General features: G+C 39.4%; 6 protein-coding genes across 10 annotated transcripts; 4 read left to right on the forward strand and 2 right to left on the reverse strand.

Annotated features, from left to right (window-relative positions):
* Positions 1–157: 157 nt before the first annotated feature.
* On the forward strand, positions 158–15,735 carry LOC104799088 (agamous-like MADS-box protein AGL27). 3 transcript variants are annotated; one of them, XM_019201318.1, is made up of 8 exons: positions 158–484; positions 3,745–3,805; positions 4,287–4,348; positions 4,437–4,536; positions 4,612–4,653; positions 4,874–4,915; positions 5,124–5,274; positions 15,499–15,735. In XM_019201318.1, the coding sequence occupies exons 1-7, from the start codon at positions 300–302 to the stop codon at positions 5,241–5,243; spliced, it is 612 nt and encodes a 203-aa protein (XP_019056863.1). In that variant the 5' UTR covers positions 158–299; the 3' UTR covers positions 5,244–5,274; positions 15,499–15,735. The 3 variants fall into 3 exon arrangements, with proteins under 3 accessions (XP_019056863.1, XP_010519728.1, XP_010519741.1); XM_010521426.2 differs by lacking the exon at positions 15,499–15,735 and having other exon boundaries at positions 160–484; positions 5,124–5,523; XM_010521439.2 differs by lacking the exon at positions 15,499–15,735 and having other exon boundaries at positions 160–484; positions 5,006–5,217.
* On the forward strand, positions 8,695–9,150 carry LOC104799080 (protein UPSTREAM OF FLC-like). The gene is made up of 2 exons (XM_010521418.1): positions 8,695–8,874; positions 9,018–9,150. Exons 1-2 carry the CDS (start codon positions 8,723–8,725, stop codon positions 9,136–9,138), a joined length of 273 nt encoding a protein of 90 aa, XP_010519720.1. The 5' UTR covers positions 8,695–8,722; the 3' UTR covers positions 9,139–9,150.
* Positions 9,817–15,668, forward strand: LOC104799064 (agamous-like MADS-box protein AGL27). Of its 3 annotated transcripts, none has more exons than XM_010521406.2 (7): positions 9,817–10,121; positions 14,025–14,076; positions 14,552–14,613; positions 14,700–14,799; positions 14,875–14,916; positions 15,111–15,152; positions 15,365–15,668. In XM_010521406.2, the coding sequence occupies exons 1-7, from the start codon at positions 9,937–9,939 to the stop codon at positions 15,482–15,484; spliced, it is 603 nt and encodes a 200-aa protein (XP_010519708.1). In that variant the 5' UTR covers positions 9,817–9,936; the 3' UTR covers positions 15,485–15,668. The 3 variants fall into 3 exon arrangements, with proteins under 3 accessions (XP_010519708.1, XP_010519700.1, XP_010519690.1); XM_010521398.2 differs by having other exon boundaries at positions 9,818–10,121; positions 14,016–14,076; positions 15,241–15,458; XM_010521388.2 differs by having other exon boundaries at positions 9,826–10,121; positions 14,016–14,076; positions 15,365–15,665.
* Positions 15,736–16,865: 1,130 nt separating the features above from the next.
* LOC104799111 (type I inositol polyphosphate 5-phosphatase 5) lies at positions 16,866–19,925 on the forward strand. The gene is made up of 10 exons (XM_019204152.1): positions 16,866–17,025; positions 17,132–17,234; positions 17,316–17,390; positions 17,665–17,752; positions 17,858–17,962; positions 18,059–18,635; positions 18,728–18,921; positions 19,007–19,115; positions 19,228–19,376; positions 19,500–19,925. The coding sequence occupies exons 1-10, from the start codon at positions 16,963–16,965 to the stop codon at positions 19,717–19,719; spliced, it is 1,683 nt and encodes a 560-aa protein (XP_019059697.1). The 5' UTR covers positions 16,866–16,962; the 3' UTR covers positions 19,720–19,925.
* Positions 19,926–20,007: 82 nt separating this feature from the next.
* Positions 20,008–21,647, reverse strand: LOC104799104 (putative ETHYLENE INSENSITIVE 3-like 4 protein). Its single transcript, XM_010521450.1, is given in 3 exon segments — positions 20,008–20,968; positions 20,970–21,330; positions 21,332–21,647. Coding segments are annotated over 3 exon segments (1,533 nt in total). The 5' UTR covers positions 21,559–21,647; the 3' UTR covers positions 20,008–20,023.
* Positions 21,648–22,456: 809 nt separating this feature from the next.
* LOC104799116 (acyl-coenzyme A oxidase 2, peroxisomal) lies at positions 22,457–25,782 on the reverse strand. The gene is made up of 7 exons (XM_010521476.2): positions 25,337–25,782; positions 24,674–24,789; positions 23,638–24,518; positions 23,368–23,547; positions 23,128–23,294; positions 22,908–23,031; positions 22,457–22,805 (listed from the first exon to the last, which is right to left on the reverse strand). The coding sequence occupies exons 1-7, from the start codon at positions 25,780–25,782 to the stop codon at positions 22,650–22,652; spliced, it is 2,070 nt and encodes a 689-aa protein (XP_010519778.1). The 3' UTR covers positions 22,457–22,649.

A 25,782-nucleotide genomic window follows, 5' to 3' on the forward strand; every position in this document is an offset into this window, starting at 1 on the left:
TTATTTTATAGTATTCTAGACACGTGTCGAAAAAGGGCAAACATGTGAATGGATAAAGATGAAAAAAACCGAACCGGGCAGTAAAAATAGGAAAAATTGAGAGTTACGAAGGAAGGCTTCGACATGCGGACATGTTACGTGTCTCCCGTCAAAGAATTTCTCCTCCCCCCTTCTAAATAGTTACAGTTCCGGCGACTTAGTTACCGTTTTCTGTACCAAATTAAAAAAAAAAAGGTAAAAGAGAAAACAAAATTAGGGCTCGGAGAAGAGAAGAGAAGCATTGTCTGATCGGAGAAGCCATGGGCCGGAGGAAAGTGGAGATAAAGCGAATCGAGAACAAGAGTAGCCGTCAAGTCACTTTCTCCAAGCGTCGAGGCGGTCTGGTCGAGAAAGCTCGTCAGCTCTCCGTCCTCTGCGACGCCGCCGTCGCTGTCCTCGTCGTCTCCTCGTCCGACAAGCTCTACAGCTTCTCCTCCGGTGAAAGGTGCTCTTTTCCTCTTCCGTCCCCAGAGAAATCGAGGCTTTTTTCCCCGCATATTCTTTCCTATGCTGTTTGCTCCGGTCGGAGTTCCTGCTTCTGTCCGTCTCTGTCGGAGAACTCGTGTCTGCCTGTGTTTGTTGCCAAGTAATTGTGCTATGCTTTCTTCTCGATCGCCGTTTGTCACGCAATCCTGTTACGGCCAATTGATGATTTTTTTTTTCCTAGTCTGATTATTTTGTCTATTTACTTGATTGATTCCCTACTCAATATGCCGACGACGATGATTGAGACATGAACTCAGATATCAGAATTTGGTGAATAAATCTAACGCGATGCCGCTTATTGTGATTTGCTTCGTTCAAATCTTTGCAAGTGTCGTTTATTTCCCCCCCTTCCTTTTAGATTCTTCAATTAATTGTGTTTTGCATTGCATGCGCTTCAAGAAGCTTGATGCACGTGATGCCACGTGAATCCATGCTTTAAAGGATTTCTTATATTGATTCAATGGTTATCTATTGCTCACCAATGGCTTATGTGATTACTCTGGAGGAACCTAAAGGATGCTTGCTTACTTTGAATTGTGTTTGATATATACATTAATTGTGCCATTAAAGGGCATTGCTTACAATTGATCTAAGACTACAAACTCTATCTGTATGACTTCACTTTGCTGCTCAAACATCGATCAAGGATGCTTAGTAGTGCTACAGCGGTTATGTGCTTAAAGGACGATAACTATTAGTTGTTGGAACTATAGGAATTGCCATTTTCCGTGCTACTGCGGTTATGTGCTTAAAGGACGATAACTATTAGTGTTGGAACTATAAGAAATAACCCATTATAGTCTTTTTAATTTAGTGTCGGTCTATGTACGAGATTTCAACCAAATGTATTTTACTCTTCCTATGTTAATAATTACATATCATTATCTAACTTGGATAGTTCAACCGGTGAAAATGAGACGCAACACGTTTGTCCCACCTCAAGTTTGAGCCTCAAATTGGGGGTGGAACGTAATTCTAGTCACATGGTTTGCTCTCGACTTCTGGATGAGTTTGAACTTCGGTTCATGACACCCATTACCAAAAATAATAATTATATATCATTCATCTTCGGATTCAAAAATATTCTTTTAAAAATAATATGACATATATTAAATGTAGATCATCTTATAAGGTCTATAAGCGAAAATGACATCATATCATGTGTGATCTTTGGGAGGACTCTTCATCTGTTTTTCCTTGGTGTCAAGGGAGACGTATTAGGTTGTAAGACCCAATAATATAGTTGTTAATCCCAAAATAGAAAAAAAAAAACATTTACAGAACACCTTAGGGCTAGACAAAAATACTTGAAATTCGGATACTCGATTGCGTTTCGGATACTCGCCGCATGGATTCTTCGTTTTCACTCATTTCGATTTTGCGTTAGCTCTTTCGGAATTTGTAACAATTCCAAATCATTCCTAATTACACGTTCCCAAGTAAACTTAGGTCTAACCTTTCTCTTTGTCTTCATCCTCATTTGTATACTGTCTACTTTCTAACCAGCGCATCCATCGGCCTACGTTGTACATGTTTAAACATCTTAAACGTATCTCTTAACTTATCTTCTATACCTATTACACTTATATTTTCTCTCTAGTAGTCTCATTCCTAATTTTATCCATCCTTGTGTGTACACGCATCATATCCATCTCAACGTCCTCATCTCGGCCACACTCATTTTAGACATATGTTGTCGTTTTACCGCCCAACATTCGCTATCATACATCAATGCGGGTCTTATGGCAGTACGGTAGAATTTTCTTTTCAACCGTAAAGAAACCTTACGATCGCAAAAAACTCTTGTGGTTTGTCTCCATTTTATCCATCCCGATTTTATCATGAGACTAACATCTTCGTCGCAAATGAGATCGAGTTTATATTTTAGAAAAATCTGAAATTCGAGTTCAAGTCGAATAGTAAAGTTTGGGTTCGAGTATTACCCGCAAATACCCGAAAATAGTAAATTTTCAATTTTTTTCTCTAATTTTAATAAAATTACACTGAAATTTAGAAGTTACATCACATTCATTTATTCTCACTCTCCTCTATTTTTCATGGGATGACATCAATATTCTCTCTCCATTTCTCCTATCTCTTTCTCTCTCTTCATTTTTCCTCTTTTTCTATGCCACCTTATTTATTTCTCTACTCTTTTTTTTCCAGAAGTATTTTCCATTGATGTTATCATAAGCCTTCTTGTTGCATGTGGTCTTTTATACAGTTAAAATATGATAATTTTGTGATTTTTTTTATAATATGATTGATTAGCTTTTGTAAATGATTTAATGATGTTTTTTATGATTGTGACGGATAAATATATATTTTTTTATTAAAATTTAATTTTAAATTTCGGTTTGAAGTATTTGCGAGTATCTAAAATTTTTTCGAGTGCCCGATTACCGGGTGCGTGGCCAAAACAAGAACAAACTCAGCTATTATTTCATGGTGGTTTTCACGTTCATGTTCGATAATAAAAAAATCTCGGGTACCCGACCTGTACCTGAATCATAAAGATCGTGAATATGCTTTTTAACCCCTAAAAAATATCCTTAAGCAAGACACCCTAACTTCCTTACTGTGAATAGTTATATATGTTCATACTACACCTTTCAAGGACAACTAAAGGTACAAATACGAATAAAGTTCTTCGGATACATTACAAGTAACATTGGATATTGCGACGGACAAAACTCGTCTCAACAATAAAGGAAATCCATCGCAACAAAGAATTTGCGATGGATAATTATGTCGTGAACCTTTTTCCTCGTATTCTGTCGTGAAACTCTCGAACTCTGTCGGTATACGCTAGTTGTTTAGTAGTGATACTATCTAACCAAGGTCTCATGTGAGATTGTCCACATTTCATGGATGTATATATTCTTAAATTAACACAATGGAAACACAGTATAGGCATCAATATATAGGCCTAAAAAGTACAATCCAAGGTTCTCCGTGGATAATTGTTCTTCTAGAGAGGAAAAAAGATATTAGCAAAGTTCAAAGGATTGGAAAGATGGTGGAAGCACTCTTTGCTTTCATTAGAAAAATAGCTAAATTGTTCATGTCGTTCTGTAATGATATCGAGAAGGCTTTTATGTAAGTCTACGTATCACACTTAGTGTTAGCACCGTATCGGCGTAGAGCATCAACTCTTGAACTTGATGCTACCTGTAGTTTTGAATGGGTAGGAATCTCATGGTCTGATTCTTTCTCCAGTTTGACCGGGATTCTTGCTCGGTACCGAGAGCAACAAGTCGAAGAAGATGTGAAAGACTTGGTAAGTTGCCCCTATTGTCATCATTAGAAACTATTTTGTGTACCCTTCTGGATGCAACTTCCACTGTGACGCATGGAATCATATATAGGACAAGTACAATGTATATACATGAGCTGTATTGCCCTGCCTGCACGGATATCCATTGGGCATGTATAGTTGTGGTTGTTACCAGCGTGCCTTATAAGCATCTGTAGTCATAGCACGATATGCTTCCAGTGAAACACTTGCTGGATAGACACTTGTCTAAGTATGCGTGTTAGTGTCGGGAAGAAAACATGTGCCATCGAGGTGGTCATTTTTTGGTTGTACGGATTGCCCACAAGCTTACCCTAATGATCCTATATATGAGAACAAGAACAAAAAGTTTAGAACCTTGTTGTACCCAAATTCTCAAAAGGATCATTCATGATCTTTTCTGCCCACCAAGGCACAAGAACTTGCCGGTCTTGTCTGGTTCTGTAATTCCCATTTCCATGTGCAGGATCTTCGATTGGAATCTGGGAACTATCTTTCAACCAAGGAGTTGCTAGAAACCCTTGAAAGGTTTTCAGTTGCCTCTTTTCCTCCGTCCTTGTGATGTCTGGTATTGTGATGTAACCATTTGTGCGGCTGTTGTAATGAATGTGTGTAGCCGGCTGAAAGAACCAAATCTAGGGAATGTAAGCATAGATTCCGTCAATCAGATGGAGTGGCAGCTTGAGGGGGCTCTATCAGCAGCTAGAGCTAAGAAGGTAGTGTGCTGTAACTAAGTGTTGTCTGAATGTTTCTGAACATGTGGGAACTACTGATGGAGTTCCAATTTGCAGACACAACTGCTGATGGAGTCTTTGAAGGCCCTCAAAGAAAAGGTTAGAGCTTTACTTCTACAGTTAGTTTGATCTCTTTACAACACAGTCTGGTTTATTATTGGATCGATTGCTTCCCTCTGGACATGATCATGGAAAGCATCTTCTCTTAAGTAGAAGAAGATGAGCACAGCTAATTCACTGATGAGTATCAGAAAATTCGAAGGAATCTCTTACCAAATGTGTAACCTCGCAAGTTCCTGTCTTTTTTTTTTTCAAACAGGAGAACTCGCTGAGAGAAGAGAGCCAGCTTTTGGCAAGCCAGGTACTTCGACCTTATCTTATGCTTCTATAAGTCAGTTAAATAAAGCTATACGTAATAGATACACTAATACATATATATGTACACATGTAGTTTGCATGCTTGTATGTACGCATCTACATATGCATGGACGGACGCATGCATAGACACGCAATTGGCCAATAGGGAAAAGAGAGAGAGAAAGGGTGCTTAGAAATGTAATGTCTTACAGTTTGGTGGAGAGACTCTTGTGGGGGCAGAAGCGGAGAAGGAGAAGGCAACTCCGCCGGAAAACAATCTTTCCGGCGAAGATCGTCGCCGGCGACCGGAGACTCTCCTTCTTCTCACTTGAAGGAGCTCCATATCTGATCTGAAAAAATAATCTCACACAAATACTTCGTTATTGTCCTTTTCTTTTACTCTCTACGTGGGGTATACCCTCTTCCTCCTGGATTTCCGAAAGGGCATAAGCTGGTTTTTTATCATACATGAACCGCTTTTTCATCCTTTTCATTAATAATTTGTCAAATTTCGACATGGATAGATGTCGTTGTACCTCGTATTTTCTCTGTGTTCTTTTGTCTTTTTGTATTCCTTCTCTGCATATATAGGGTTTGACATGGTTTTTTTTTTGTAGTTGTTCCTTTCACAAAACATAGATTTCAACACTAGGGTTCCAGATTTTATGTTTTAATGTCTGAATCATGTTAAAAATGAAAAATTAGATAAATAAACCCTAAAAATATAACTATATATACTATTAAACAATATAGCGACAATTGTTTATAATTATTTTATATCTTGCTTCGTGTATGCATATATAACCTTAGTTCCATACATTCTACTGTCATTGTCAACCAAAAAAAAACAGTTACAAATTAAAAAATCAAAAACCTAAGATCTAAGAAAAAAATAATCATTCACCGCATGTGTAGACTACATATATATGTGTGTGTATAAAAATTTAGTCGAGGTTAGAATCATGGATCGTAATTACCGGAGTAATAATGTTTTTTAAACAAAAGGCAAGTGGATCGAAAATCATATAAGCACGAGTAAAACAAACTCCTCCAAGCGTGATGATAGCATAACTATGTCGGATTTCTGGGTAAAACCCTTGGAAAAGACGGAACAAAAATTGAAAAGAGAGGGTAAAAAATCGTACCTTTGGGTTCGGGCTTCTGTCTGTTCTTTGGGTGGGCTCACGGGTATTACCCTGAACGCGTATTTATTATATATAGAGGAGTTGCTTTCTTCACAGTGAAGTAGCTTCTTCTTACTGCTCCCATGGGATACTTAGAAACCGACACGTGGCGTGATGTTCGTTCGAGAGGTAATATAACTTGCAAGCTGGTTCATCTTCTTCACGATCTTATCAAGTCTGTTTAATTGTGTGTATATATTATTAAGAAGATGATGCATTGAAGAATTAATTGTAGGTAGAAAGTCCATTTCAAGGCCCATTAAAGCCCAATGTGAAGTTTCTTTGGGATCAGAACAAAAATGGGCTTTAGATGGAATAAACAAAATAAAATAAGAGTTGGGCCTTGATCAGACAATAAGGAGTTCATTGATACCACAACCAATGGTGTTTTACTTTTATTAAATCCTTTTGTGACAATTAAAAAAAAAGATTGCTTCTTAATACTTTGAAGCTAGTAAGAACTCCACATGTTTTTTTTTGTTATTATAATACTTAGTTTGAGTTTTTATCAATTTTTTATATAAAATTTATTAGGGACTGGTTTTTCTTTTTTAAAAATTATTTTCATTTTAAATCGAAATTTTAAGTTATTTTAATCAAATTCATCGAATTTAAAAAATTGTTCTCAAATAAATTTTATATCAAATTCGATTCAGATTAATATAACTACAACCGCTTTTTCATCCTTTTCATTAATAATTTGTCAAATTTCGACATGGATAGATGTCGTTGTACCTCGTATTTTCTCTGTGTTCTTTTGTCTTTTTGTATTCCTTCTCTGCATATATAGGGTTTGACATGGTTTTTTTTTTGTAGTTGTTCCTTTCACAAAACATAGATTTCAACACTAGGGTTCCAGATTTTATGTTTTAATGTCTGAATCATGTTAAAAATGAAAAATTAGATAAATAAACCCTAAAAATATAACTATATACTATTAAACAATATAGCAACAATTGTTTATAACTATTTTATATCTTGCTTCGTGTATGCATATATAACCTTAGTTCCATACATTCTACTGTCATTGTCAACCAAAAAAAAACAGTTACAAATTAAAAAATCAAAAACCTAAGATCTAAGAAAAAAATAATCATTCACCGCATGTGTAGACTACATATATATGTGTGTGTATAAAAATTTAGTCGAGGTTAGAATCATGGATCGTAATTACCGGAGTAATAATGTTTTTTAAACAAAAGGCAAGTGGATCGAAAATCATATAAGCACGAGTAAAACAAACTCCTCCAAGCGTGATGATAGCATAACTATGTCGGATTTCTGGGTAAAACCCTTGGAAAAGACGGAACAAAAATTGAAAAGAGAGGGTAAAAAATCGTACCTTTGGGTTCGGGCTTCTGTCTGTTCTTTGGGTGGGCTCACGGGTATTACCCTGAACGCGTATTTATTATATATAGAGGAGTTGCTTTCTTCACAGTGAAGTAGCTTCTTCTTACTGCTCCCATGGGATACTTAGAAACCGACACGTGGCGTGATGTTCGTTCGAGAGGTAATATAACTTGCAAGCTGGTTCATCTTCTTCACGATCTTATCAAGTCTGTTTAATTGTGTGTATATATTATTAAGAAGATGATGCATTGAAGAATTAATTGTAGGTAGAAAGTCCATTTCAAGGCCCATTAAAGCCCAATGTGAAGTTTCTTTGGGATCAGAACAAAAATGGGCTTTAGATGGAATAAACAAAATAAAATAAGAGTTGGGCCTTGATCAGACAATAAGGAGTTCATTGATACCACAACCAATGGTGTTTTACTTTTATTAAATCCTTTTGTGACAATTAAAAAAAAAGATTGCTTCTTAATACTTTGAAGCTAGTAAGAACTCCACATGTTTTTTTTTGTTATTATAATACTTAGTTTGAGTTTTTATCAATTTTTTATATAAAATTTATTAGGGACTGGTTTTTCTTTTTTAAAAATTATTTTCATTTTAAATCGAAATTTTAAGTTATTTTAATCAAATTCATCGAATTTAAAAAATTGTTCTCAAATAAATTTTATATCAAATTCGATTCAGATTAATATAACTACCGTCCGATTTAATTACTTTTTATTGCTTTGTATATATATATATATATATATATATATATATTATAACAGAAGAACACGGGAAAAGTGAAATGAGATGAAAAAAGGAGGTTAACAGAAGAATCCCAAAAGAGTCAAGGGTAACCATGACATAACCACCAGTCATTTGGAGCTAAGTCATTCGAGATATTGTCAAGGAGACAACGACCTCTTTCAACTCAAGATAAGTATACAAGAGTCTCGAACATCCTCACTTCATGGAAGTACTCACTCCCTCGAACCAGCCGCTTCGCTTAAGAGGTAAGAACTCTAACAAAGAACAGAGTAGCAGTTCAGTCCGAAGCTCATGTACTCTGCCTATTGTTATAATTCACTGTATCTATGTTAAAGTTTCGATTTTTATCACCACTGGATAGGGATAGTAACTGGGTTGGTCCTTTTTTTAAAACCGGAATTTCACACATACCCCTATCTTCGTCGAACCTGAGTTCGAAGCCGAAGGATCAGGAGAATCTTCGTAAAGGGGTGCTGTGTAGGAAATTTGCGGCGAACAGAGCTGTCGGAGAAGAAGATCTTGAGATGATAAAGATCATGTCGGAGAATCCGAGGTTCGGGAACTCACAGGCGGAGGAGAAGGAACACTTCAGCGGAAGCATAGTGGAGACGGTGAGTAAGGAACGAGTCACGGCGGAGCCGGTGCTCAGGAAATCGAACTCGTTCAACGAAGAAAGGTTAGCGCGTGACTGAGTTGACTCGGTACTCGCATTTGCATGGATGTTACGGAATCCGAGAGTTTCTTGGCGTAACCATTAATATAAATCATTTATATGCATATACATAAGTTTATTTGTTTTTTTAATGTTGAATTGAACAGAAATAAGAGCATAGGAACAAGCGACGAAGGCAGCGAGGAAAAGATGAATGTGAAGGGGAAATGCATGCCGAGAATAAAGAGTTCGTGCTCTATTTCGTATTCGACACAAATAAAAAATTGAATTTTATGTCATCTATTATATGGTTAGCACTTAGCAAGCAATATATGATAATACCACGTGGCATGTTTTACTTTTATCATTTATTATTGTGTTGTTAAATTCTACTTAGGTTCTGAATTGCGACGTTATTATTTGATGTTGGTGGTATTAATGAAAGTTGCAATGATTTTGTTGTTTGTTTGTTTTTTTAAAAGAAAATAATTCCGCTTTCACTACTTTTCATTTTACTAAAATGATTAAATGAAATAAAGGTGGAATAATTTTATTAAGGATCCCACAGCGTTTGAAGAGACTCTACTCCCGATGGAAATCAATGGACAAGAATAGAATAGTGGCAAAATCGTAAATAAACGATCCCACGAATCCGGCGACTTTTCCTCCCCTCAAACCGCAACTAGAATTAACCAACGATGGAAATCGCGAGGAATAATAAAAAATTATCCCAATTAAACAATTATTATAGAAATGGATAAAAGAGAGAAGACTCGCGAATTATTATTTTATAGGATTCTAGACACGTGCCGAAAAAGGGTAAACATGTGAATGGATAAAGATGAAAAAAACCGAACCGGGCAGTAAGAATAGGAAAATTGAAAGTTACGAAGGAAGGCTTCGACATGCGGACATGTTACGTGTCTCCCTTAAAGAATTTCTCCTCCCCCCCTTCTAAATAGTTACAGTTCCGGCGACTTAGTTACCGTTTTCTGTACCAAATTAAAAAAAAAAGGGTAAAAGAGAAAACAAAATTAGGGCTCGGAGAAGAGAAGAGAAGAGAAGCATTGTCTGATCGGCGAAGCCATGGGCCGGAGGAAAGTGGAGATAAAGCGAATCGAGAACAAGAGTAGCCGTCAAGTCACTTTCTCCAAGCGACGAGGCGGTCTGCTCGAGAAAGCTCGTCAGCTCTCCGTCCTCTGCGACGCCGCCGTCGCTGTCCTCGTCGTGTCCTCCTCCGACAAGCTCTACAGCTTCTCCTCCGGTGAAAGGTGCTCTTTTCCTCTTCCGTCCCGATAGAAATCGAGGCTTTTTTCCCGCATATTCTTTGCTGTGCTGTTTGCTCCGGTCGGAGTTCCCGCGTCTGTCCGTCTCTGTCGGAGAACTCGTGTCTGCCCGTGTTTGTTGCCAAGTAATTGTGCTATGCTTTCTTCTCGATGGCCATTTGTCATGCAATCCTGTTACGGCCAATTGATGGTTTTTTTTTCCTAGTCTGATTATTTTGTCTATTTACTTGATTGATTCCCTACTCAATATGCCGACGACGATGATTGAGACATGAACTCAGATATCAGAATTTGGTGAATAAATCTAACTCGATGCGGCTTATTGTGATTTGGTTCGTTCAAAATCCTTGCAAGTGTTGTTCATTTCCCCCCTTCCGTATAAACTCTTCCATTAATTGTGTTTTGCATTGCATGCGCTTCGAGAAGCTTGTTGCACGTGATGGCACGTGAATCCATGCTTTAAAAGAACCGAACAAAATGAATTCGCAGTTTATTATATTGATTCATTAGTGTTATCTAATGCTCACCAATGGCGTATGTGATTACTTTGGAGGAACATAAAGGATGCTTACTTGCTTTGAATTGTGTTTGATACATTGTGCCATTAAGTGGCATTGCTTACAATTGATCTAATGACTTAAAACTTTATCTTCTTATGACTTCACAATTTGCTGCTCAAATATTGATCAAGGATGCTTAGTTGATTCCGATGTAGTATATTCCACTTTCATTACAGATACTTACAGTGCTGCATCAATTATGTGTTTATGGGACGATAACTATTAGTAGTTATCTCCGATCCTCGGAAAAGTATAGTTGGTTTAGAGATTTTGTGAACTTTTAGATTATAAAAAAAAACTATTAGACCATGAGAAGTATATATTTGTTACATATTAAAATGAATCACCATCACTAACATTAACAAATCAACCTCCATCATATATTTTTCATATAAAGCTTTCCAATTAGAGAAATCATGTAGGAGTTCAATAAAAAAAAAATTTAATAAAAAAACACATACTTATGTTGGATATGAAAATTTAATGTTAGTTTTAAAGGCATATGATGCCTTATCTCCTTATATTGATATATACTAAAGACGAAAACTCCACAAAAAAGAGTTATCAATATATGTGTGTTAATTAGCCAAATCATTTTCAAAATTTTAGAAATTGCACTAATGTTTTTTCTTCAATTTTATAACCAACATAAATAACACTCCCTACTCCTTTTGCCCACTCCTTGTTGTGCATCCCATCAACAAATGTATAACATTTTGTTGTTGTACTAACTAAAAGTTTTTTTTCTAAGATAGTATAGTCTAAATTAAGTTGGCCCCATCCGCGAATTAGACTTTGTTTGACTCTAACAACGGGGGAGGCCGTGTTTTCACATGACTTTTTCATGGAGTCGAGGGGAAAGATATTGTGTCGACGAGAATATGTTTGTACCCACGAAAGAAAGAAAAAACCTTAGACAAATGATCCAAGCTTTTCTTACTTCCAAAGAATCGGTACATGTAGCAACAAACATAGTTCAATCTAGTAAATTTTGGCATTAGAGGTAAGGATCAAAGCAAAAATAACGAATGCATCCAACCAATTCAATTGTCATCTTAACTATGATGATTTTATTGTTTGATATGAATAATTTTTTTTATATAAAAGTTAGTTTATGAGAAAAATAACATGACAAAGAATATGAAATATGTTTTAATTTGAAAATAGAAATATAGCTAATATGAAAAATTAAAACCCATAACTGATCAATCGTCTAAGAATGGATTCTCATGGGCTGAACTCCGACCATCCATCTAATGCCAAAACAATGGATATAGACACCCAACATATTCAAAAATTTGTTCACCTTAACTTGAAAATGAAAATATAAACTAGTAGCCATAAATGGCCAACAATCCTTTCAGAATGAACCTTTCTCAACTTAAGTCATGTGGTCATCTATATGTTACGTTCTTTTTTCAAAGCTCGGGAGCCTATTAGAGTTGTTCATATGTCATTTTTCTTGGATCGAGAAAGATATATCAGATTAGGGATAGACAGAAATACTTGAATTTCGGATACTCGATTGGTTTCTAAGATGAGATCGAGTTTAGATTTGAGAAAAATTCGAAATTCGAGTTCGGGTCGGATAGTAAAGTTTGGGTTCAGATATTTTCCGCAGGTACCCGAAAATAGTAAATTTTCAATGTTATCCCTAATTTTTAATAAAATTACACTGAAATTTAGGGGTTACATCACATTCATGTATTCTCTCTCCCCTCTCTTTTTCACATATGCCATCATTCTCTCTCCATTTCTCCTATCTCCTTCCATCTCTTCATTTTTCCTCTCTTTCTATGTCACCAATTATCTATTTCTCTACTCTTTTTTCCCATAAGTATTTTCCATGGATGTCATCATATGCCCTTCTTGTTGCATGTGGTCTTTTATAAAGAGTTAAAATATGATAATTTTGTGATTTTTTCATAATATTATTGATTATCTTTTGTAAATGATTTAATGGTGATATTTTTATGATTGTGATGGATAAATATATTTTTTATTAAAATTTTGTTTTAAATATTGGGTTTGGGTATTTGTGGGTATTTGAAAAAAAAAATTCGAGTACCCGATTACCGGGTGCATGGCCAAAACAAGTACAAATTTAGATAGTATTTCATGGTGATTTTCACGTTCATGTTCGGATAATCCAAAAATCTTGGATACCCGGCCTGTACCCCTATATTGGATCATAAAGATCGTGAATATGCTTTTTAACCCCTAAAAAATTGCCTTAAGCAAGACATCTTAACTTCCTTACTGTCAATAGTTATATATGTACATACCACACTTTTCATGGACAACAACCATGGTCTCAAACTCTCAACAACTCTCATTTTGCACACAATATAGTTTTTAGATTAAATTAAAAATTAAAGGTACAAATACGAATTGAGTTCTCCGGATACATTATAAGAAACATCGGATATTGCAACGGAAAAAATCGTCTCAACAAATAAGGGAAATTCATCGCAACAAAGAAATTGCAATGGATAATTCTGTAACCTGTTTTTTTTATAACTAGCATGATTTTCCGGACCTTCGGCCCGACTATATCCATCCTAGGTTCGAGACCAACCTTTGTATATGGATTTTTTGATCCAGAAATTATATCTCTCTCCACCAGTGGAATCGAACTCAAACTATCGTAAACCTTTTTCCCTTATTTTGTCTTGAAACTCTCGAATTTCGTCGCGAGTTCTGTCGTTATACGCCGTTTGTTTTGTAGTGATAATCTACCCAAGGTCTCATGTGAGATTGTCCACATTTCATGGATGTATATATTGTTAAATTAACACAATGGAAACACATGAAAGACACCAACATATAGACCTAAAAAGTACAATACAAGGTTTCTCCATGGATAATGTGAATTGTTCTTCCAAGTGGAAAAAAGATATTAGCAAAGTTCAAAGGATTGGAAAATATGGTGGAAGCACTCTTTGCTTTCATTAGAAAAATAGCTAAATTGTTCATGTCTTTCTATAATGATATCTAGAAGGCTTTTATGTAAGTCTGCATATCACCCTTAGTGTTGGCATCGTATGACACTTTCGGCGTAGAGCATCAACTCTTGAACTTGATGCTATCTTTAGTCAGTACAAATGTTAATGCAACGATGGTAAATGAATAGAACTTGTACGGCCGCGCTACAAAATGTGAGGGTATATATGAACTGAGCTCCCTACCATCCAAGGGGTATATCTGAATTGAACTGGTGAATCCATCCGTTTTTTTCAAGGATTTGGACGATTCTTTGATTGTGGTGTATTGCTAGTTTTGAATGGGTAGGCATCTCATGGTCTGATGCTTTCTCCAGTTTGACCAGGATTCTTGCTCGGTATTGGGAGCAGCAAGCTGAAGAAGATGTGAAAGACTTGGTAAGTTGCCCCTATTGTGATCATTAGAAACTCTTTTGTGCACCCTTCTGGATGCAACTTCCACTGTGATGCATGGAGTCATATATAGGACTAGTACAATGTATATACATGATCTGTTTTCTCTGCCTGCACGGATATCCATTGCCCATGTATAGTTGTGGTTGTTACCAGCGTGCCTTATAAGCATCTGTATTCATAGCACGATATGCTTCCAGTGAAACACTTGCTGGATAGACACTTGTCTAAGTATGCATGTTAGTGTCGGGAAGAAAACATGTGCCATCGAGGTTGTCATTTTTGGTTGTACGGATTGCCCACAAGTTTACCCTAATGATCCTATGAGAACGAGAACAAAAAGTTTAGAACCTTGTTGTACCCAAATTCTCAAAAGGATCATTCATAATCTTTTCTGTCCACGAAGGCACAAGAACTTGTCGGTCTTGTCTGGTTCTGTAATTCCCATTTCCATGTGCAGGATCTTCGATTGGAATCTGGGAACTATCTTTCAACCAAGGAGTTGCTAGAAACCCTTGAAAGGTTTTCAGTTGTCTCTTTTCCTCCGTCCTTTTGATGTCTGGTATTGTGATGTAACCATATGTGCGGCTGTTGCAATGAATGTGTAGCCGGCTGAAAGAACCAAATCTAGGGAATGTAAGTATAGATTTCCTCAATCAGATGGAGTGGCAGCTTGAGGGGGCTCTATCAGCAGCTAGAGCTAGGAAGGTAATGTGCTGTAACTAAGTCTTGTCTGAATGTTTCTGAACATGTGGGAACTACTGATGGAGTTCCAATTTGCAGACACAACTGCTGCTGGAGTCTTTGAAGGCCCTCAAAGAAAAGGTTAGAGCTCTGCTTCTACAGTTAGAACACAGTCTGGTTTATTATTGGATCGATTGCTTCTCTCTGGACATGATCATGGAAGACATCTTCTCTTAATTCACTGATGAGTATCATAAAACTCGAGATTCCTTGATGGAATCTCTTACCAAATGTTGTAACCTTGCCAAGTTCCTGTCTTTTTTGTTTTCAAACAGGAGAACTCGCTGAGAGAAGAGAGCCAGCTTTTGGCAAGCCAGGTACTTCGACCTTATCTTATGCTTCTATATATAAGTCAGTTAAATAAAGCTATACGTAATAGATACACTAATACATATATACATGTAGTTTGCATGCATGTATGTATGCATCTATATATGCATGGACGGACGCATGCGTAGACACACAATTGGCCATAGGGAAGAGAGAGAGAGAGAAAGAGAAGGGTGCTTAGAAATGTAATGTCTTACAGTTTGGTGGAGAGATTCTTGTGGGGGCAGAAGCGGAGAAGGAGAAGGCAACTCCGCCGGAAAACAATATTTCCGGCGAAGATCGTCGCCGGCGACCGGAGACTCTCCTTCTCCTCACTTGAAGGAGCTCTATAATCTCACACAAATACTTCGTTATTGTCCTTTTCTTTTACTCTCTACGTGGGGTATACCCTCTTCCTCCTGGATTTCCAAAAGGGCATAAGCTGGTTTTTTACATACATGAACCGCTTTTTCATCCTTTTCATTAATAATTTATCAAATCTCGACATGGATATCGTTGTACCTCGTGTGTTCTTTCGTCTTTTTGTGTTCCTTCTCTGCATATATAGGGTTTGACATGGGGTTTTTTTTTTGTAGTTGTTCCTTTCACAAAACATAGATTTCAATCTAGGGTTCCAGATTTTATGTTTTAATGTCTGAGTCATGTTAAAAATGAAAAATTAGATAAATAAACCCTAAAAATATAACTATATACTATTAAACAATATAGCAACAATTGTTTATAACTATTTTATATCTTGCTTCGTGTATGCATATATAACATTAGTTCCATACATTCTACTGTCATTGTTAACAAAAAAATAAACAGTTACAAATTAAAAAATCAAAAACCTAAGATCTAAGAAAAAAATAATCATTCACCGCATGTGTAGACTAGATATATATATGTGTGTGTGTATAAAAATTTAGTCGAGGTTGGAATCATGGATCGTAATTACCGGAGTAATAATTTAAAAGAAAGGCAAGTGGATTGAAAATCATGTAGATGGAAATGGAAATATAAGCACGAGTAAAACAAACTCCAAACTCCTCCAAGCGTGATGATAGCATAACTATGTCGGATTTCTGGGTAAAAACCTTAAAAAAGACGGAACAAAAATTGAAAAGAGAGGGTAAAAATCGTACCTTTGGGTTCGGACTTGTCTCTGTTCTCGGCGTGGGCTCATGGGTATTGCCCTGAACGCGTATTTTATTATATATAGAGGAGATGCTTTCTTCACAGTGAAGTAGCTTCTTCTTACTGCTCCCGTTGGTCACTTAGAAACCTACACGTGGCGTGATGTTCGTTCGAGAAGTAATATAACTTGCAAGCTGGTTCATCATCTTCATGATCTTATCAAGTTTAATTGTGCGTATATATTATTAAGAGGATGATGTATTGAAGAATTAATTGTAGGTAGAAAGTCCGTTTCAAGGCCCATTAAAGCCCAATATTAGGAATCAGAACAACAATGGGCCTTTAATAAATGGGCTTTAGATGGAATAAACAAAAAAAAAATAAGAGTTAGGCCTTGATCAGACAATAAGGAGTTCATTGATACTACAACCAATGGCGTTTAGTGAGACTGGAGCACAGCATATCTCCGCTGTTCTAAAACCCCCCGAAGTAAGAAAAATTCTTTTTTTTTTTTGGTAAGGGATAAGAAAAAAAAAACTAACTAATTCTTTTGCTAATTAATTGTTTTATATAGAAAAGGAGTTATTATTTTGGCCCCGAATAAATCAAACCCATAAAATTCAAATTCCCTCTCCCCACGATCATCATCATTTTTCGAAATTTTAAACAAGAGTTTGATGAATGAGTCCCAGAAACGAAAGCGACTCAGAGAACAGCGTCAGGAGCGAGAACAGGAGGAAGAAGGTTAGTTCTCCTCTTCCCTAATTATTTAATTAATTATTTATTGGTGGGAAAATGAGGCGACGTGAAACCCATTCATCTGTTTTTTAATGCCTTGGGAAATCTGTAGTCTATTCTTCCGAAGATTTTTGGATCGAGACGATGTGGTAAAGAGGAAGATGCGTCTGATATGGACAGCAGAGGATGCGATGGCGATGATGGCGTTTTCCACGGTACTGCTCTCTAATCTTACTTGCATCCCAAGAAACAAACCCTAACCTAATCCCAATGGCTCTGGGATCATGTTTTAGCAGATTTGGAAAGACGAATCGCTTCCCGGAAGAAACCCTTTCTCGGCGATTCCCCAATGTCGTGGAAGACTCTCTCAGGTTCTACAGATTCCGTTCCGTTTTTGTTAGTGGGTCCGTTCTGGATTGGATTTTGGTGCGCTGTTGGGAAAATTTATTGCTGGTAGCTTACCTACCAAGAAATTTGACATGGTTTTACAGACATGATTGTGAAAGATCGTACAATGTCAAAGTGTAGGGGGTGACCTGTTTGTCAAAGCGAGGGTTCTTCATCTTAGATCTTGGACGCCATGAATGAAAATGGCAAGAACTCTGCTCAATGGAAACTGATTTTTGTGGGTTTTTTGCTTATCAGAGAGACAGGCTAGTCCCGGGATCGAGGGCTTGAATCTGTCGAGTTTCGAAAGGCGTATGACGCAGGCAACAGAGGTCCGAGAACTCAGGTGAAGGAAGATCTCTGTCTTGTCCTGTGATTTCTCTGTTCTTAAGACAGAACCTAGGCGATCTTCTGTTCTGTAACTCTTTTTTTTTTTTTTTTGTGCTTTCAGGGTGCTCGTGGCAACATGGAACGTAGGAGGACGAACACCGAACACCGATCTAAACCTGGAAGAGTTCTTGCTTTTGGAAGGAACAGCAGATTTGTATATCTGTGGGTATGATACACATGAATTTGGCACGTTCTCGTCTGTAATAATCTGGTTTCTACCGTTAGAATCCTGAAGGATTTTCACTCGATCTGGTGTAATCAGGTTTCAGGAAATCGTCCCACTAAGCGCAGGAAACGTGTTAGTGGTTGAAGACAACGAGCCAGCAGCGAAATGGATAGCCCTGATAAGTCAAGCTCTGAACAAACCGAGCCAAGACACCATCTACTCAAACGCTTCCTTCTCTGGATCAAGAATCACGAACAAGATCCATAACAGCAGCATGGAAGAGTTGAAATCACAGAGCAGTCTTGGTTTCTTTCCGAGACCAAGTCTCAAGGTCCTCAGTAGGAATTTCCGGGTTGATTCCAGCCTCTTAAAGACGTGTAATTGCCCGGTCTTGGAAAATTCTCCGGGCTGGGAAGGAAGGCGGACGAGAAAGCTTAGTGATCCTACGGATAATCTGGAGCCGGTGAATTTCAGAGTGCACGAAAACTTTCTCTTCGATGATGTGCCTGCTTCTACAAGGATGCCGGGGAAGATGGATTACAGATTGATTGCGAGCAAGCAAATGGTCGGCCTGTTTCTTTCTGTTTGGGCAAGAAAAGAGTTGATTCCTCACATAGCTCATCTCAGGCTCGATTCCGTGGGAAGAGGGATCATGGGTCGCTTGGGGAACAAGGTACCTCCTCCAAACGAAATTCCGACAAAAAAGAATTGTCTGAAATTCCAGGTTTTTTGTCTGATGGGTGTTGAGATTTTGTTCTGTTGCAGGGATGCATCGCCATAAGCATGTCATTGCACCAGACAAGCTTTTGTTTTGTCTGTAGTCACTTAGCTTCTGGTGAGAAAGAGGGTGACGAGTTTAGGAGAAACGCAGACGTTGCAGAGATTCTGAAGCATACCCAGTTCCCAAAAATCTCCAAGAACCCTAATTGCCATGCCGCCGAGAAAATTGTGGAGCACGAGTACGTTTCTAACTTTCCTCGTTTGATTCTTTATTACCCTTGTTCTGATCCGTTGTTTTGAACAAACTCGTATTGTCGAATGCAGCCGAGTGATTTGGCTAGGAGATCTGAATTACCGGGTGGCTCTAAGCTACGAGGAGACGAGGGTACTATTAGAGGATAATGACTGGAGCACTCTTCTTGAGAAAGATCAGGTTTTGGTTCTAATAAATCTGACACAAACCACAGGAGATAAACTTGTGTTTTGTCTGTACATTTTTCTGTCGGATTCAAACCTTTCCTCTAATTCTCCGGTCGGTGTTTCAGCTGAACATAGAGAGGGAAGCTGGAAGAGTATTCTCCGGGTTTCGAGAAGGCCAAATCCTCTTCGCCCCGACGTACAAATACTCGCATGACTCAGATTCATACGCTGGAGAGACCACCAAGTCGAAGAAAAAACGACGTACACCTGCCTGGTACATATATATATATTCCTTTCCTCCAATACGTACGATTCTCGATAAAGATCAGCAATTCACTGAATGTATATGAGCTGGATTCAAAACGTGTGGGGGGCATATATTATATATATATTGCAGGTGTGATAGGATACTATGGCGAGGAAATGGCATAGAACAGCTCTCTTACATAAGGGGAGAATCGAGATTTTCAGACCACAGACCAGTTTGTGCTGTCTTTGCCGTGGAAGTGAAAGTGAAGAGCCCAAACAGGAGTAGATTCAGGAAAGGCTTGTCGTGTGCCGCCGCAAGATTGGCTTTTGAGGATTGCATTCCCCAAAGGCATAGCTTTTATGACTGAGCAAGTCTCATTCTTTATTTAATATCATCACCATAAACAGAGAGAACAGGAGATTTTACCGGAATTGTATAGTTAGTAGCATATAGCTTCCACATTCAACGATGGTTTACTCTGGGTTTTGCTCTGTTTCCTTCAATGTGGATATGTACATGTAACTGTAGCATCAGAGTGCAGTATTGGTTTCAGTAAGGATTTTCTTGTAATAACTCGGAAGAGATGTCTGTTCTGTTTTCTGAAATCTGAAGCTGACATGACTGAACCCTATCTATTCCAAAACCCTATAGTTATATATATATATGTCGTTTTATTCACAACCCATGTCCCAGACCGAGAAAGCTTCTTCATTCGCGTGCTTACCATTACCATCTTCTTGAAAATGACTCTCATCCGACCCCACGTTGTCCCCTTTCTCGAACGCTCCATCCATGGCAGGATCGTCTTCAAACCCTTCCTGGTGATCCAGACCATGCATGAGCCATCGTCCAATGTTGTTATCGTGACTGGAACTTCCGCTGTTGTCATCATCGCTGGTATGATTAGTCCTTGGAGTCTCCGTGTCTAGCCACTGGTTCATGAGGAGCGGCAGCTCTTCCGTGAAGCTATAATCTTCGTCTCCGGCCACCGGAGTAAGAGATGGAACCAGCATCAGCCTGTCTGAAATCCGGTCGAGATCTCCGATGTTTCTGTCGGGTTCTTGGGCAAAATCCTTGTAAAGACACTGAAGTTGGTGACCCGTCCTCGTGTTCTTGTCTACAAAACCCAAACCCACTTCACTCCGAGGACAATCCGAGTTCTGGCAAGCGTATAAAACCTTGCCCGACGTCGAATCCTCTTTCCCGCCGAAGAAAACACCCTTTCTCTTATTCGTTTCTTGAACCACTTCCTTTCCTTTCCCCGTCCTCGAACCAAGACTCGACGGCTTTTGCCCCTGTTCTTCGTCTGAGATCTTGAGGCATTTCTCTGTGAGCTGAAGGAGAGCTTCCTCTTGGTTGAGAACTCGGGACAAGGTGTCGGTCTCTTTCGCCACCATCTTGTCCTGCAAGCACTTTGACTGTCGGACGAGACGTCTAACTCGCTCCAGATGCGGAGACATGTGTTTGATAACAGCGGCCAAAACGCTAACCTTCCATGCCTTCCTGAGATCGTGGGGCTTCCGGTAAGGCGGGGCACCATGCTCGTGAGACGAGCCTTGCTCTCCCCACCACACCTCGCTCCCCGTCGGCCACCACGGCGGAGCTATCCACGGAAACCCGCCGTTGCGGCGGCACGCAGTGTTGCATCAGAGCCGAGAGCAAAGACCCAAGTGTCGTGTCCTGTAGCTCGTGGAGCATGTGCATGTACGACTTCGGCTCATGATCGCCGGGCGCCATTACGATTTGCTCCGCCGCCGCCACAGCCAAGTAGTCGGTGATTCACAAAATCTCGTGATAGATTGTTTCCATCAATTTTTGTAACCATATGGAAGAGCCAGTCACCGCTTTCCCCTTCTCCGGCACGATCCCGTACACGAACCCTTGAGCTTTACACACTTCCATGATCTTCATCATGTACTTCAACACCGAATCTTGCGCCCGAGCCATCTTCTTCCGTTGGGAAGCTTCCGCTCGCCGCTCGGCGGGAGGCTTCGGAGGCGGCGGCGGCGGCGGCAGAGGAGGAGGAAGCTCCGGAGACGGCGTCGTTTCGTGCCTGCTGCTTGAACTTGCGCATGAGCACTCTGTCCTTCCACATGCGTTTCTTGAGATCGCCATAGCTGATTTCTTCGCTTTGTTCTTCGTCGTCTTCGTTATATTCTTCGTCTTGAATTGGGCTGAGTGGGTCCAGCTCTTCCAACTCCACCATTTTATCAACGCGACTGAGCCCTGATATCGAGTTCGGTACTTGGACTTTTGGTAGTACGTATAGACCAGGTACATGCTGATAAGTCTTATTTATATTTGGAGCCTGTATATACACATATATATATATATATATGTTATATTTATATGATATCAGTGCAATGGATAAAGTATTTACGCACGTAACACGAGCACGGGGGGACGTGTGCAGGTGCGAAAAAGACGTGTCGGGATCTCCTCGTACAAAGTCTGTGTTGTAGTAAATGACGCTATAGGGTTTAATGTTTTCGATGTGCTAACAAATAACCAAAAAAAACAAATAATCTTCGGGAATCACAGAATTGCGTAACAAGCTGACATTTGATGTGTGTCATCTAGTCCATTAAAAAAATACTAATTGCATTAATTTCATCGCTCATCAGTTTAAAGATTCGTGAACGATTCGAACATCATCGCCTCGATCTTCGGTTCCTCCTTGCATTTTCCAACGTGCTGTACATTGCACTTGAGAGGTTGTACATATTATTATTATACAATGTATGGGCCAAATATTACGTGCAAGCCTTCGGCCCCTCTCTCTCTCTCCCCCACTAAATGCCATAAGTAACCTTTCTTATAGGCGAAGGTCCTTCACTCGGCGTCTCGGCCTAAAGTCAGGTTTTATTTATCCAATAGCCAATTTCGCCGGTATTACACAAAAATGAATTTGATATAGAAATTGAATGAATATTATTTTTATAAAATTGAAAAATAATAATCTAATCAAAATACAAAAAAAAAATAAAAAAAAAAACATTTTTTTAGAAACTGAATAAAAATTAAATTGGAAGATAACCCGAATTAAACCAAAACTCATTATAAAAACAAAAACTGAACGTGATAATTTTTTTAAAAAACGGAGAAATTCAAACCCGATTTTATTAGAAATGTAGAAGGGCCATTTCTTGGACCGGTGAACGAATAAATGCAGTTTCACAAAAACAAAAACAAAAACAAATATAAAATAAAATAAAAAAGAGAAAGAAAGAGGGGTTTCGGTGCATATATTATGTTATTTATTTAAATGCGAACTGCAAGAGAGAGAACGGCGTTATATCAGAAGCCGACGTGCTGAGTGTACTGAGAATAGGCGTGGGATTGCATGGCGATGGGGGCTCTGGTCACGTGGTCCGGAAGGTCGAAGGCGTCCACCAGTTCCTTCGCTACGCTCCGAACTTGGTAACTCAGATACTCCGTCTGCTTGTGAATCGCCTAACCAAGCATTCATCCACCCATTTACACATATATTAGTTCTCACTTGCTAAATCCTCTACCCAAGACTCCAAATCACGGGTTCATGTTAGAAATACGAACCTTGGCTTTGTTCGGTGCCACGTAATCCACGTTACGGTATGTCCCTATGTCCTTCCAGATACGGTCCAGTGCGTATAGATCGCAACAAAGTTTCAAAGCTGCTCTCGCCTTCTGGTCGGGGCAGCTGAAAACAGAGCCGGAAACACAACTCAAGGGTTGTTTTTTTTTTTTGGTAAGAAAACCCAGAAGAATTCTGCAGGAAATGGATAAGACTCCTTACTTTTGAACAGCATCGATGAATTTTGCGAGGATGACAGATTCGATATGAGATTCTGCAAGGGTAAGGAGATGGTTAAGGCATCTGTTCCATGCACCGAATCCACCTAATGCCTTTGTGTGCTTCCTCAGTCTCACAGCTACGCTTTGTAACAGTCTCGATGTTCGGTACTGAGACAAATGCAAACATGATTCAGATTTAAGTAGTAAGGTACTCTAAATCAATTAGTATGAACTCACTCACCCTGAAAGCATCCAGTTGGAATTTAGGATCTCTTAAATGGTCTTCGCCTTCCCAACGTGCGGTCACGGGGTTTGGCTGAGACAAGTACGTGTTCATCGATTCTCTCAAGTAGTTCCATGTAACTGTCAGCGTCCCCCCTTGGAACTTCTCCTTGTATCTCTTCAGTAGATCGGCTGCCACCTAGAAATGTGCAAAACCCCCTCTCAAGATACTTGAATTCCCATCTATATGTACATGTATTTGTATAAAAACGCAGCCAGCTGAATTTACCTGCTGCAGAAGCACGGTGTTGTCTCCTTCAAACGTCTGGAAAATGTCGTGATCGTTTCTCAACCCACCAAATCGGTTCACAGCTGCATACCCATGTCCTCCGCATGCCTCTCTGCATACAGACAGCGACTTCGCCGTGTAAGACGTCACATATGATTTCAGTCCAGCCGAGAGAGCATGGACATCAGCAACTAGTTGCTCGTCGTGTGTCTTCTTCATTTCTGAATATTTCTCCACGAGGTACAAAGTGGCGAAATGGTATGCATAGGTCGAGGCCAGCATTGGCATGAGCTTGTGTTGTTGAGATTGATAATCAAGAATGCTGACCTCTGGTTCCCTCGGGGGACCGAATTGCTGCCTAAGCAGCGAATATCGGATGGCGATAGTGGCAGCAATCTTAAGGACACCAACAGATGCATAAGCCAAGCCAACACGGCCACCTACAAGTTCACCTAATGTAGCCCCGAACCTTTTGTTGATAGTTGGAAGGCTACTTGTATATCTCCCATCTCTGGACACATCTCCAAATCGGTTGAGAAGATTATCCCGGGGTACCCTCACAGAACAGAATCTCAATGCGCCATTATCCACTCCATTCAGGCCGATTTTATGGCCGCAATCATGAATTTCAACGCCTGGGAGAGTTTGGTGGGTCCTCATATCTCTTATCGGTACAATGAAGGCATGAACACCCATATCGGATGTTCCTTTGGAATCATGAGTTGGTAGGATGAGCTTGGCAAAAACAGTGGCAAACTTTCCATGAACTGCAGCATTGCCAATCCACCATTTGATGGCTCCATCATTGGGAGTATCGATTATGAATTCGTCTTTAATGGGATCAAATGTTGCCGTGGTTTGCAGGCCTTGAACATTCGAACCTTTTGAGAACAAAGAGTGTCAGTTTAGAACGGCATTTTGAATGAGCTAGGTGATGTATGGTATTGGTGACATTATATAGCCATAGAACGAAGAAAACCACAGCTGAATTCAACACGACAAGCAAGGGAAGAAGCCTGAGGTATAGCATAGTTACCATGGTGGAGTTCAGTCATGGCAAAGCAACCAGGGTAGTCGAGGTTGTCAATACCATCAAAGTACTTGTCTTTGTGCTTCTTTGTTCCCAAGTTGATCACAGATCCCCCCCATAGACTGCACATGTAATAACAAAAGCCAATGCAAAAGTAAAGCCCCAATCCAAACTTGCAGAACTATACCTAGTAGCTCTTTTATCAACATCAACATCAACATCGGCTTAATCTCAAGTTTATTTGGGGTTGCTCTTTTATGTAACAAAAAAAAACACAACAAAAAGAAGGAATTTTGCAAAAGAAAACCTCCCACAAGTACAAGCATTGTCCATGTCAGGTACTCTTCTACTGCAACAAGAAATTGGAATGAATGGAAATTTTTCTTTGCTACACGTTTTCACGAATCAAGTCCATTGACAGAGCCTTACAAGATGCAGGGTATGTGGCGAATGCCCCAGAGTAATAGTGGGAGAGATCAGACATAACATAGGCAGAGGAATCGAACAGACCGGATTCAGACAAAAGCCAGGAAATCATCAAACAATCCACACGCAAGATTGAATCCCATCCAACCCAAGATCAAACATTCTTCAAGAAAGACATTCTTCCATTCACAATAGAAAAATCAGACGTCGTGCAACAAAGGGTTACAAGGCAGAGATACTCACCTGAACTGTACGCCCATCTTGATCCCAAGCGACATGTCCACACTTCCAACAGCCTCCATGATAGCGAAATACTTAGACGGATCATCGGCCACGTACCTAAACGGCCGAATTCCAGCGTCTCGCACAAGCCCTAAAAGCTGCTTCATACAGAGTTCGCGATGTTCGTCTTTCGAGATCTCGATCGGCGTCTGCAAATCCGGTCGCGAATTGAAGAATTCGAACACTTTCTCCTGTATATCTCTGTGTTTCCCCCTCATGTACAGCGACAACGCCTCGCCGTTGACCTCGAGCTTCCTCGTCCTCGCCGAGCATTCCGCCATCTCCAGCGGCCGTAGCGGACGCGACACGGTGGGGGAGAGGTGCAAATACAGCATTTGGATTCGCCGCTCCGCGATCGGCACCGGCGATTCATCCTCCGCCGTCGGATTCCACCGCTGAAAATCCAT

The sequence above is a fragment of the Tarenaya hassleriana genome, unplaced genomic scaffold (genome assembly GCF_000463585.1).
Source record: "Tarenaya hassleriana unplaced genomic scaffold, ASM46358v1 Cleome10, whole genome shotgun sequence".
NCBI lineage: Eukaryota > Viridiplantae > Streptophyta > Magnoliopsida > Brassicales > Cleomaceae > Tarenaya > Tarenaya hassleriana.